At 40.3% G+C, this 12570-nt stretch overlaps 2 protein-coding genes across 6 annotated transcripts; both read left to right on the top strand.

Annotated features, from left to right (window-relative positions):
* The first annotated feature begins 359 nt into the window (after positions 1–359).
* Positions 360–3574, top strand: si:ch211-148l7.4 (uncharacterized protein LOC563603 homolog). 5 transcript variants are annotated; one of them, XM_061702036.1, is made up of 3 exons: positions 360–413; positions 517–574; positions 1349–3574. In XM_061702036.1, the coding sequence occupies exon 3, from the start codon at positions 1455–1457 to the stop codon at positions 2142–2144; it is 690 nt and encodes a 229-aa protein (XP_061558020.1). In that variant the 5' UTR covers positions 360–413; positions 517–574; positions 1349–1454; the 3' UTR covers positions 2145–3574. The 5 variants fall into 5 exon arrangements, with proteins under 5 accessions (XP_061558020.1, XP_061558105.1, XP_061557929.1 ...); XM_061702121.1 differs by having other exon boundaries at positions 372–574; XM_061701945.1 differs by having other exon boundaries at positions 372–574; positions 1231–3574.
* A 1594-nt stretch (positions 3575–5168) lies between these two features.
* snrpg (small nuclear ribonucleoprotein polypeptide G) lies at positions 5169–11494 on the top strand. The gene is made up of 4 exons (XM_061688079.1): positions 5169–5296; positions 5482–5504; positions 7561–7685; positions 11302–11494. Exons 1-4 carry the CDS (start codon positions 5265–5267, stop codon positions 11350–11352), a joined length of 231 nt encoding a protein of 76 aa, XP_061544063.1. The 5' UTR covers positions 5169–5264; the 3' UTR covers positions 11353–11494.
* Positions 11495–12570: the final 1076 nt, after the last annotated feature.

Raw genomic sequence — 12570 nt, 5'->3', positions numbered from 1 at the left:
AGCTAAATGGCATATTCATAAATGTTGATACACTAATCAAAAACCTCCCTTTTGCATTTTTTGAAAATTAAGTCAAGCAATATATTAGGTCCATTAGACACTCCACGAATGTGAAAGCACATAAAACATTAGTTATATGCTCTATATAATTTATTTCTGTAATGAGACTGAATGTTTGCCTGTGTTTGTATTTCCCGCCATGGCGTTTGAGTTTATATGTTTTGTGTTTCTAAATAAAACTTGGAAAAAAACAAGTTATAAATGAGCTTACTTGGGTGCATCTCAAGTCCCTTGAATGCAACGTTCCAAGCTCCTCGCTCTTTAAAACATTGAACGCGACCCGGAAGTTGTTGTGACGCCACCATATTAAGGAGCATCTCTCAAGCGTCTGAAACGCGCGTGGAGAATGTATGGTACGGTGAATTTGTGACGCATGTCAATGATGTGACGTCATATTTAGTTGACGTCTCCGTTAAATTGCGTCATCGAGTAACGATTGTCTTATTTCTCCTAAAGATTCCTCCCTCCTGCATCGCTCCTCTGTCTATATCCTGGCTCCTCGATGGAATTTCTGGTGAGAGGAGCTAGGACCTCGGAAGTTCTAAATATAGAAATGAGATGTATCCACGATATAATCCACTATACATGCGGAGTAGAGAGTAGTGAGTGAGTGAACGATTTCGGACACAGCCATAGTTATATAAACAACCAGCGTACTATTTCAAACGCTGATTGGATATGGACGAGTGACGTCACGGTACTCGTCAATGTAGTAACGCCCCCTCAAAGTTTGCTTTCCTGTTTGCAGTAGCGTCAGTGTGGCTTTCGGTTACGGTAGTCAACAACGTCTTTCTTTCATACCGTGCGACAATCTGTTCTATCTAACCATTCAGCTGTGCAACTTTGCGTTTTTTGGTGATAAGGTAAGTTGTTTTATTTTGAAGACGATGCCTTTAATTTTCAACGAATCTGTGTCGCTAGCGTTAGCCACACGCTAGTGGTAGCGAAGTAGTCATACTAGTTTTTAAACATGGTTCTACGAGTGCTTTCATACTTCTTGCTTTTCTGTATTGTGAGTTTCGACCAATGTTTTGAGCAAGTAAGTGTGGCGAACAGTGTAATCAGCTCTAGTGCAGTTTAACATATCTCAGTAATCATGTGGCTACTTAAATCATCAGTTTCTAAAAGAATGTCTATGTCAAGCTTATGTGTCTGATGCTGTATTCACAGCAGCTGGGTGGATGGAGTCAGCTGGAGTCACACATGGGCCCAGAACTCATTCAGCAGCAGCAGAATAACAAAAGTCCAGACTTGTTCGCACAGGCTAACAAATACATTTCTGTTCAAGAACCGTCTGCAAAGAGGCAAGACAACAGCGCCATAAAGAGACTAAACAACCTCGGAGAGGAGCTAATCATGCTGAAGATCCACTAATCCCGTCCATAAAGCAGATCATGAGTGGCGCTTCCGGCAGCATGGTCTTCAGGCACACCGCTAAACTGTGCATGCACAGGAAAGAGAAGCACAGCTTAAAATCATATAGGGAGACGTCGTCAGTGAGCGAGACGCAGCCGACAGCAGGCAAGCGCAGGCGAAAAAATGCGTATCCATGCAGAATATGCGGCAAACTCTTCCTCCATCATCTGTCTCTAAATGCACACTACACTGCGACTTCGTGTCTCAGTGCAATCAAAAAAGCTCAGGCCACAGGAAACGACAGCAACTTACCAGACCACAGACCAAACGATAAAGTAAAAGCCAGCCTGGCACAGGGCAAGACTTTACGGAATGGTCCCGGGAGGCCCAGGCAGGAGGAGGACGAGGAGGACCTAGTAGAAGCTGAAGGAGAGTTCCCGTGCCCCTCCTGCACTGAGGTTTTTTCCCTGCAGTCGCAGCTGAGGGACCACGTGGAGCTCCACAATGCATCCATGGTAAGCAGAGAGTGCAGTGTGTGCACGGAGGAGATGGACACCTTTGAGCGGCCAGCGTCAAGGAGGCAGCGCTTCTACCACTGTGTGCCCTGTCAGGAGGGCTTCTCAGCACTGGACTCCTTCCTAGAGCACTGTCAGGAGCACCTGCAAGCCAGGGATGAAGAGGAGGATTGTGCCACGGAGGGCTCCAAACATCAGGCCAGCAAAGCCTGAGGGCCTCGTTGAATATCTTCGGCCTTTTGACTTTTGCGGATCAATGAGTGGAAAGGGCTTACAAACACAATCACTATAATTTGTTCCCAATTTTATCCACAATGTTGAGATTTTCCAATGAACTTGAAATTCATTGTTTTTATGCAAGGAGACAATGCAACATGCTAACAGAAAAATATCTAAGCTTGCTCACAGCGTGAATATTTTGGTCAATGTTAACATTTAATGAGCCCATGGTGGACCTTCACTTAGCAAGATAAAATTTTGAAAGGTTTTTGTATCTATTGATAATTTTCATCATAATAGAGTGGATGTGAAGCTTGACAACATGGAAGTACACACATATGATAAAAATTGTGAAACATAAATATAAGTATTTATTTTGCTACTATTTCAGCCGCCATTGTACAAAATGCTGGTCGTTGTATCTAAACAAGGGTTTCTTAAAGGTGTGAGTTTCCCCCATAATGACAGGGTGGACTGCAATTTCAGGGACAAGTGGAAAATATTCACTATGAGTATGAAAATAGACATGATCAAAATGACTCATTTTCTCAATTACCTTATGCCCAATAAAATAAAATAATAGTATCATTTAACCACTTATTACACACAGTGTGGGGGACATACCGAAATCACGTACATCGATATGAAACTAAAGAAACATTTTAAGAGGCTGATCATTGCACTGCTGTGTATGCAAATGTTTGACCACTGAAAACATTTTCATTTTGACTGCGTGATTGTGACGAGCACACCATAGGAAGTTTATAGTGACATTGACCCATTAGGTTTATGTTCTGCTGTTGTTCTAAAGAAAAGTTACTTCGCATGTTGGAGGTACAGTTATGGTCACTTACTGGTCCATGTATTCCAGATTTGCGACTGGACAAAAACCTGGATTCATGTTTGGTGCAGGTTTATTTGAATATATACATGCATATCCCAGGTAAAATGGCACCTGAATTGTTTACAGTATTCCATCTTGTGACCATTTTCAGTATTTCTATCCAAATGAATGAATTCTTTTTATAGAGCACTCAGTGGTGTAAACCTTTTTTTCTGGCTGTGCAGACTGTCAGTATGTCTGACCCACCACTTGTGTGATTTTCCAACTTAACATTAGTATGCGACTGCTTCTTCCTAGCTAATGTTTCCAAACAGCTGCTGTGACATTATTTTCCCCACTTTTGCAACTTCTTTTTTTGTACATTGGTTTGTGGTTCTTTGCTGCAGTCATTAAACTGCTCTCAGAAAATGTTGCTTGTCTTCTTATCTGCTTAATACTGTACTCTTTGATTAATTATTTCCTTATGTGAAGATGAGTTTTAAATACTTGAATAATTTTAGACCTCAAAGGGGAAATGTGTTATCCTACTGGGTGACCATAGAAAAATAAGGTTCAGACTAAAAATACTTTGGATGGATGGATGCCCAATGACATTTTCTTATGTTTTTATTGACATTTTGTACAATACAAATAAGTTATTCATGTTTTTTCAGAGAGTAATGTGTTATTAATGTCAAAGTACAAAGGGAAAAAAGGGGGCAGGCTATGTTTCCATGGCAATTGTTGTTTGAAAAGCTCCAAATGAATATGCTTCACATTTTTTAAGAGGTCTAAAATATTGATCTACTCAAAAAAAAATTCAATTGTGATGATTTTTTTAAATTTATACTTAAGGATGTGAACTTTCCAAAGCTATAGAAATTGATCAAGGTATATAAAGTATTCTTCCTTAAAAATAAGTGATCGTGTTCTTTCCTCCAATGTTAATCTATATGTTATTTTGCTCAGTATATAGTTGTGTAGTTCTTTCTGAAATCTATTACTGTATGAGCAAGTATAAAACTAATGAGTTACACTGTCAGGTTCAGTTTTACAGAAGGTACTTTTTTTTAATCGATATCAAGACATTTGGAGATATGCCAAGACTGATATACAGATGAGTCCATTCTAGCCAAGGTAACTGGAGTGTTTTATTTGTCAAATACGAACAAGTCTTGCTCTATTTTTTTATGTATTGTTTGTACGTAGCTTGGGATAGCATCTGCTAAATAGAGTTGACTTTAAATACAAATTTGGGTGACATGGCTAATCACAACTTGTCTACATCATAGAGACTGTAAATGTTAGTTTTGAAAATGTGGTATTAAATCCCCTGCCCCCCAGGCCTCCCCGGTTTTGTGACCTCTGCCAGTAGCTTGTAGCATATTGATAGCAGAAACTACTTCCATCTGACCATAAACACAAATGCTTATTAATCGGTTGCTGTGCATAAGGTCCATTGGTTGTGTGTGGAGAGAGACTTGCTGTAGCTCAGGGTCATGAACCCGGTCAACAATACCTGTGTGCAGAGTACAGAAAGTAAAAAAAAAAGTCCTCCACTTTGGCAGTGTCCTTAATGTAAATGGCGCTGATAAAAACTCGAAAGCGGTTGGCTAGGATGTCGAAACCGTTTTCTACAACCGTTTGAGCTTGTGAAAACCTGTAATTTAAGATGCACTACTTCTCAGTTAGCCTGAATTTTGGGTATGATTTTTATGAGTTAAGAGAAATGACTTATCCTAATCCTGGAGTGAGAGGCTGGCTGCATGGGTAAACCCTGTACTAGTTTCCAGCCAAATGCAGGGCAGAGACATACAATGTTGTGAATGTGAACGCCTATGAACAAGAACAAATAGTCTTCAATGAACCTAACATGCAGTTTTTTGGAATATCTCCCACGGAAAACCCACGCAAACACCTGACGAACATGCAAACTCCACAAGGGAAGGCTGGAGTTGAGATTCAACGTCTGACGTGCTTCACACAGTGCTGCAGAGAATAAAAATAATAATCTATTTTACATTTACATACGATTTCGGGCCGATCTAGGAATGACTTTTTTATAAATCCAATGTTGCCCTTGAGCACCAACGTTTAACTACTCTTGGGGTTATGGGATGGGAGTGTAATGGTGACCAAAATCTAAAGGGGGCAGTAGTTCAAATTCACTTGTACTCAGACGAGGACATGGACTCTTGAATTCCGGTTGCCAAGCGCACGTTTCCTTCCGCTGGTGTGAAACGAAGAGGCAACGATTCCCTTTTGTCTACTTGTGAAGAAACAAAAACAAAATGAGCAAAGCACACCCTCCCGAGCTGAAAAAGTAAGATAACTTATACCCAAAAATATTTTTTTATACTCTCTTTGTCTTGTGAGTATCCGTTCGGATTTGACCAAAGTGACCGCGCCGACAAAGCTAACATGTGTTCGCCTCTACGTTGGCCGAGCATTGGTAATGCATTCTCCTGACTTCTGTAACATCAGCTAATGTTTCCTTTCGTCCTTTAGGTTCATGGACAAGAAGCTTTCGCGTGAGTACGCCTCGTTGTTTTTTTTTATTAAATTCGCCTTGCCTGCAAAGCAATTTTAGTCTATAAATGTGTTACCCGTTGTGTGGACCGGGGGCATTTTGCCGCATTACAGTCCTTATTTTGGTGTGAGTTGAGCAAATTAAAAAAAAAAAAAAAACTTCCGAAATGTAACATGAATATATAATAGGGCTGGGTGCCTCAAAGTGGCACGATTTGCGATTTATTTATTTAAAAAAAAAAAAAAATCCAATTGTAACCCCCCCTTAGCAAATGGCAAACTAAAATGACAATGACATTGTTCAAATCAAGTTTTGAAACTCACCCCTTTCTCTGGGATTTACTTTATTTCTCCTGCTACCAAACAAGCTTCGAAAACGTTTTCCCATCATTTCCCCCCCGGAGCATTAACTCGCATCAACTTCTCCAGAAATAATAGCCTTTTTTTTTTTTTAAACTTGCCGATGATGTGAAAATAAGTTAACTCCGCTTGAAACTTGTGTGTAAATTATTAGTCATTTAAATTCCAACAAAATGTGGAGAATTTGGAAAAATAACTTCTGCTCCTTCTGACTCCTTTTTGAACTTATTGCGTGAGTATGTTGATTCATTCATTCAAACAGCATCCTTATTGTATTAACAAGGAGGAATAATCAAGATCAATAATCATTAGGCTTGACACAATCAGGATTTTTGGGACCGATCAAGTTTAAAAAATCGATAACCGATCAGATCACAACATGGAGCAATGTGTCTATTTACATGAATTGTTAATTTATTGTATATACTTCTGTACTGTATACTGAGTACGTATCTTCAAAATTATTCTCTAGCATTTAAAAACATCTTTAAAACAGACTTTAAAACAATGACCTCTAGGGGCATTCAAGGATTGGCCACTGACATAAGTTTAGGTCAAATCAACATTACAACATGACAGAAATAATGGGTGCTAACTTACTGTAATAAAATTACTTTATTGCAATTAAATTACTTTAACAAATACTGTTAATTCTTACTCTAACTTGCTCACTGTCCCAGCTATATGGACGGGTGTTGCCCAGAGTTTGCTTCGGTTTGGCTTTCCTTTATTATTAGTTTTTTTTTTTTTTTTCCCTCCACGCTGCGTTGCTTGAACGGGGCATGCTCCTCCTTGTGTACATTCTTCAGGTGCCCGGTCAAATTTGTTATGTTGCAGCATCTAGATGATGATCCCCACGACGCACTTCAGTTGTGCACAGACTGCAAATAACTTGTGTGTGGTTTGTCTGAGACGCCGCAATATAGTTCCACACCAACAATGTGTTTTTTCCATTGACAAGATTGGAAAAAAAACTTTATTGACCGTCAGATAGTTACAGTACTACGCCACAAGACACGTGACAAGACTAAAAATAAACTAGCTTTTGGATTCATACTCGACGGCGACGCAGAGTAAATGTCTTTTGCAGAGCCGATCGATGATGTCATTGATCGGATCGGCGGATTATGACATGAAAGCCGATCGGCATAAAATGCTAATTATTGGCCAATACCGATCAAACCAATCAGATCGGTGCAAAGTCTATTAGTCATGATTACAATATTGATCAAAATAATTGTGATTATTGTTTTGCCCACAATTGTAGAGCCTTAATTTATCATCATAAAATGAACCGCCAAACTGCACGGCTCGGCTGGTGTATGTCTGTAATGTGTGCCCTTTACAGTTCTCACTTTTTAAAGCCTGTAAACCTGTATGATATTTTCAGCGGCTGGAGCTTGAGATTTTTTATAAATCCAATGTTGCCCTTGAGCATAAATGTTTAACTACCCATGGGGTAGTGCTTGGAAGCACATACTTCAGGTCAAAAGTTTCCAAAATGTCGTTAACTTACTGCTTTTGCAATGTATAAATAGGCACCATGCCTTTGATAAAATTGATTAATCGCCTAGCCCTAATATGTGGTTTTCCAGGAGTATTTGTATCTTTGTAGCATTTTTTTGTGATCACAATGATGATATAAAAAAGCCCTTAAGTGTTAGTTCAAGAATGTATTTGTGTGTGAATGTGTTTTAGTCAAGTTAAATGGAGGCAGACATGTACAGGGCATCCTTCGAGGGTTTGACCCCTTTATGAACCTGGTGGTGGATGACTCTTTGGAAATGGGACCAGGAGGACAACAACATAGCATCGGCATGGTGGTCAGTACCCATCCAGTGTTACTTCTCTTTTGACATGTGCTTGCTCAAAGATCAAGACAGTGTTAAGATACCCATCGTATCATGGCCCCTAATATTCATTTGTAGTACTCAGATAGCTGTTTTATTTATTTTATTACAAAGACAAACCTTGTAGATTGAGAATTCACATGACTCGGGCGAGGGGTTCTGTCTCTACTGACAATTGCGAGTCTCCTCCCCCAAACCAGATCAACGTCATCATACCCAGAGTGACCTGTGAGAGGTAGAATGGTGCCATAGGGCATCCAGACTGCTGGGAAATATGAAAAACAGCAGTAATAGGAAATAGAATAGAATACCTATGGGTAGACTTTACATCTATCAGATGATTTTATTTTTTTTTTTTAATTGTTGAACCAGGAAAGCCTCATTGAGATTAAGTCCTTTGCAAGAGTGTCCTGGTCCAAGACAAACAAGTAGTCATGAAAGCAACATCCATCCGTTTTCTGAGCCGCATCTCCTCAACAAACATAATACAAAGGCAAAGCAACATATCCAGTGAAATCTCAAAAGATCAACCATCAAAGCATTTACAACCTGTTGTATCAGCATCCAACCCTTTCAATTTACTTTTAGAACAGTCAAAAAGACCCGCTCCCTTAGGGCCAATTTTTCCTGTAAGAGGTTGCACGCTGCAGGACCTGCATGTCGAAAACTCCTTTTTCCCATTTCAAGACATACTTTCAGAACAAACTACAAAAAAAAGGTCTTGTGAATAAGTAACAGAGCGAAGACTGGAAGAGGCAACATTTCTCTGCCTGATAAAATCACAAGGGTCAAATGGAAGCAGATTAAGAATTGCTTTATAAATAAAACATGCTCATGATTATGTCTTCGAATAGACAACACGGGTCAACCAACACGAGAACACGGATCACAATGATGTGTTAGAGCTTTAAGATTTGTAATAATCCTCAAAGCTCCATGATATACAGTGTCAAAGACTGAAGACACTGTAAAGATCCATGCATGTACATCACCATAGTCAATCAGGGGAGAAATGGAAATGGGACTTGTTTCTGAAATAAAAACCCAGACGCAGTTTCAGCTTCTTGACGAGCTGCTGAATGTGAAGTTTAAATGACAGTCTATCATCAATTTAAAAAAACAAATATTTATAAAATGTGAGACAATCAATCACGTCCCCCTAAGATGTAATTAAAGAAGGTAGGTCCAGTGGTTCAGTCTTTGAGTTACTGAAATCATAAGTTGGTTTTTTTTTTTCAGTTTAAAAACTTTCAAATCTCAAAATTGGATTTGTATAGTGTTACAAGCATCCTGTAAATGACACAGCCTGATGCTGCGTTGAAGCAGAGCAATAAATAACAGCATTATCTTTATCGGGGTGAATGTTCGCATTAGGAACATTGTGTCCAATATTATTGATATAAATGGTGAACAATACTGATCCCAAAACTGAACCCTGAGGCACACTATTTTTTAATTTTTTTAAAGGGCCTGAAGTGAGTCCTTCCGCCTGCATGCACTGCAAACTGTTTGACAGATAACTGTCAAACTAGGTTGATAGGATCGTCAGATAATGTACATTTTATGCAGATTTTGTGATCGGCTGTAATGTCTTAATTTGCCGATCAATCAACCACGACATTGATTGGATGAGCGAATTAAGACATTATCGCTGACACAATCTTGTTTACTCCGGAAACGTTCCGCGCTGTCGTCTTGTATGTTTGAATCCGAAAGCTACCATATTTTCACGACCATAAGGCGCACCGCGCTAAAAGGCGCAGTCTCAGTTACGGGGTCTATTTCTGTATTTAACACATACATAAGGCGCACCGTATTATTGTGCGCAGGCATGGTAAAACATACGCTAACTTAAAACATACAGTAGCATGCATGCACGCAAAAACAATGTTTTTAAAAAGGCAGCGGGAGCAAAACTGGTTGTAGTTTATTTTTTATATATTTTTATTATTTAACAATGTACTCATTTTTTTTAAATCAATCCTCATCCACAAATCCATCAAAGTCCTCATCTTCTGTATCTGAAATGAACAGCTGGGCAAGTTCTCCATCAAACACGCCGGGTTTCCTCTCGGCATTGTCGGAGTCAGTCTCATTGCAGTGCGGCTCCTCAGAAATGATGCCGGCTTTTAGGAAAGCTCGAACAACAGTGCAAGCAGACACGTTAGCCCAAGCATCCACAATCCATTCACAAATTGTGGCGTAACTCACCCGGCGCTGCCTTCTCGTCTTAGTAAAGCTGTGTTCGCCATCTGTCATCAATGACTCCCACGCTGCACACCGATGTCCAGCGGCTGGGGTTCCTTCGTCAAGCCTCCCGGAATGATGCCAAGTTCCGAGTTATTGCACTCAGTCAAATGGTGACTGTAGGGACGCGTCTCCCGGCTGTTCTTTGCTCATTAATACATTGCTCTAGTTGGTCTTCCAACTCGGGCCACCACGCCTTGTTTCCGCGGAAACTCAGCTTCGTCTTCTTGACTTGGCGAAGCTCGTTTTCCTGCTTCCTCCACTTGCGAACCATGGATTCGTTGATCTTGAATTCTCTCGCAGCTGCTCGATTCCCATGTTCCTCCGCGTAGCTGATAGCTTGCAGTTTAAACTGCTTCGTAACCGGGTCTCTTCGTAAGTGCCATTTTCGGGGGTCCTTAGCCAAACCGATGTTTTGCACAATGCACATACCGGCGCTATATACCTACTGGGGCGTGCCTTTAGCGTCCTCTGTCACGCACACCCTTCTCCCTTTACGTCCGCATGCTGTCCTCAGTCCACCTTCCTCGATATAAGCAGCGTGTTAGCAGGAAATGCTCCCAGTCAATCAAGCGGAGCACTCATTAAAGTCACACTACAACATTTACAGATTTTGGAACTCTGTGCACACACAAGGCATTATAAGTATTATAAGGCGCCCCTTCCATTTTGGACAAAAATAATTTAAGACTTTTAAGTGTGCCTTATGGTCGTGAAAATACAGTAGTTTATTTTTTTAGAACCGTCTCATGTCTTGTGACAACATTGTGCGGGCAGCTCGGGCATACCTGCGGCTGTGGCTCGCTCATTAGGGTGGCTAAACACGGTGCAGATCCGCTCCTATAAATCATTAATCATCGCCTCCACCGCGGCTTTGTCGCCAGATTATGTCCAGTAACGCATACAAGACTGCAGCTTGGAATGTCCCCGGAGTAAATGAGATTGTGTCACACGAGCAGCTCCATTTCATGTCATAATCATGGAGTCCGTGGCTTGGCAGAAGTCGGTATTGAGAACACACATAAGGATTTGTGAATCATGAATATTGAACAGGTTTAACAGTTATGATTTTTGGCCCAAACATTTTCAAAGAAGATCAGAGTGTTAAAATGCCGTGTAACACACCCCGTTCCAGAGGAAAGTTGTTAACGGTAACGTTTCAGAGAAATCTGATAATCGGGCCTTCGCTGACTTGACCAAAACTGCAACAACTAAAGACTGACCTGTTTTTACAGGCAATAATTTGCTGCCATGATGAAAATATCTCCTCACAACAGGGTTGGTCTTACTTGCTTGTCTCTCGTCTTGCTCAAGTGTATAACTTTTAAATTTTACGTCTCAGGTCATCCGAGGTAACAGCATCATCATGTTGGAGGCCTTGGAGAGAGTATGAGACTAGCTGAAGGGGGCATGTCGGTGGATTATTTTTTTTTAATTTTTTTTTTTAATATGGGTAAACTGAAGCAACACGACTCTCTTTGAATTGTGTAAAATGTCTGATGTTTGGAATTTGTGAATAAATCTTTTTCTTCGTATTCTCTCTGCTTATTTTGAATCTACATTTTGCATGTGGCAGTTTACTGCCTCACTTCATCACCTGTTTGTGAACTGTAGCCCACAATGCACTATTTTGGTGCTTGTAGGCCAATGTCTGAACACATAGCCTTGCATCACAGCTGGATTGACCTGATTTCAGGAAGATGTTTTAGGTGAGCAAATCACTAGTGGAAAATGAGGCAAAATGATTAAAATACAGTTCATGTGAAATGCTTCACACATCACAGGTGGTCCAAATACTAACATTTGTTCTGCATAAACCTGACTGCATTTCAAGTTGAGTTCATGAATTTCCCCCACCTGTGAAGCAATTCAGTTGTCACTAATTGACTACAGTACCCCTGGGGATGATTTCGGACACACTGAAGGGACTATGTCTCCTGCCTGGCCTGGGAATGCCTCTGGTACATAGCACCACACCGCTATGCACCAGAGGGGTAAGAGAGTCCTTGCCCAAATACATTTTGTTCCTAAAGTTCAGAGAACATGGATCTATGGTTTATGAGGGTGTTCTGTTCCTACTGTGGTGATGGAACGCAAATTTGTACTTAATGCTTTAGTAAAATCAAAATTATAATAAATAATTGCATGAAAAAGTAATTTTGGGCCATAGACAAAACAAATCAACAATGGGACGGCAGTAACTGATGACGTACGTTGGGCCGTGATTCTTCCGAGTGGCAGAATGATTTATATTTTAAAAATAGTACTTGAGTACCGCTGACCTAAACTAAAACAATGGCAAAAAGGTGTTTGGGGCTGCATTGCCAGATGTACCCAAAATTTGGAGTTTTTTAATTTTATTTTTTACATCCTCCCAAAAAGTCAAAATTGATCCAGTGAGTGAGGAGGAAATATGAAGTTGATGTTGTAAATGGTTGAACAGAAAAGATCGCAAGTCGGGCTGACTAAAATGGTCACTTGGGTAACTCAAATAATTCGATTAAAAGAAAGGTCGAAGAAAAATCTCTCCCTCGAGGCTTCGTTTAATTCCTCTTACCCGCGTTAAATTACGGGGCCTCTATTCGCTCAGGGATAATTTTTCCACACGGAC

This window comes from Phycodurus eques, chromosome 1 (genome assembly GCF_024500275.1).
Source record: "Phycodurus eques isolate BA_2022a chromosome 1, UOR_Pequ_1.1, whole genome shotgun sequence".
Taxonomy (NCBI): domain Eukaryota; kingdom Metazoa; phylum Chordata; class Actinopteri; order Syngnathiformes; family Syngnathidae; genus Phycodurus; species Phycodurus eques.
The sequence above is the reverse complement of the archived record's forward strand: the minus strand, read 5'-3'. Positions and strand labels throughout refer to the sequence as shown.

Excerpts from the sequence above, each read along its gene's own strand:
- si:ch211-148l7.4 (XM_061702036.1), top strand. The coding sequence starts at position 1,455 with ATGAGTGGCGCTTCCGGCAGCATGGTCTTCAGGCACACCGCTAAACTG.
- snrpg (XM_061688079.1), top strand. The coding sequence starts at position 5,265 with ATGAGCAAAGCACACCCTCCCGAGCTGAAAAA. Across the intron at positions 5,505-7,560 it reads CATGGACAAGAAGCTTTCGC|TCAAGTTAAATGGAGGCAGA; the intron begins GTGAGTACGCCT and ends AATGTGTTTTAG. Across the intron at positions 7,686-11,301 it reads AACATAGCATCGGCATGGTG|GTCATCCGAGGTAACAGCAT; the intron begins GTCAGTACCCAT and ends TTTACGTCTCAG.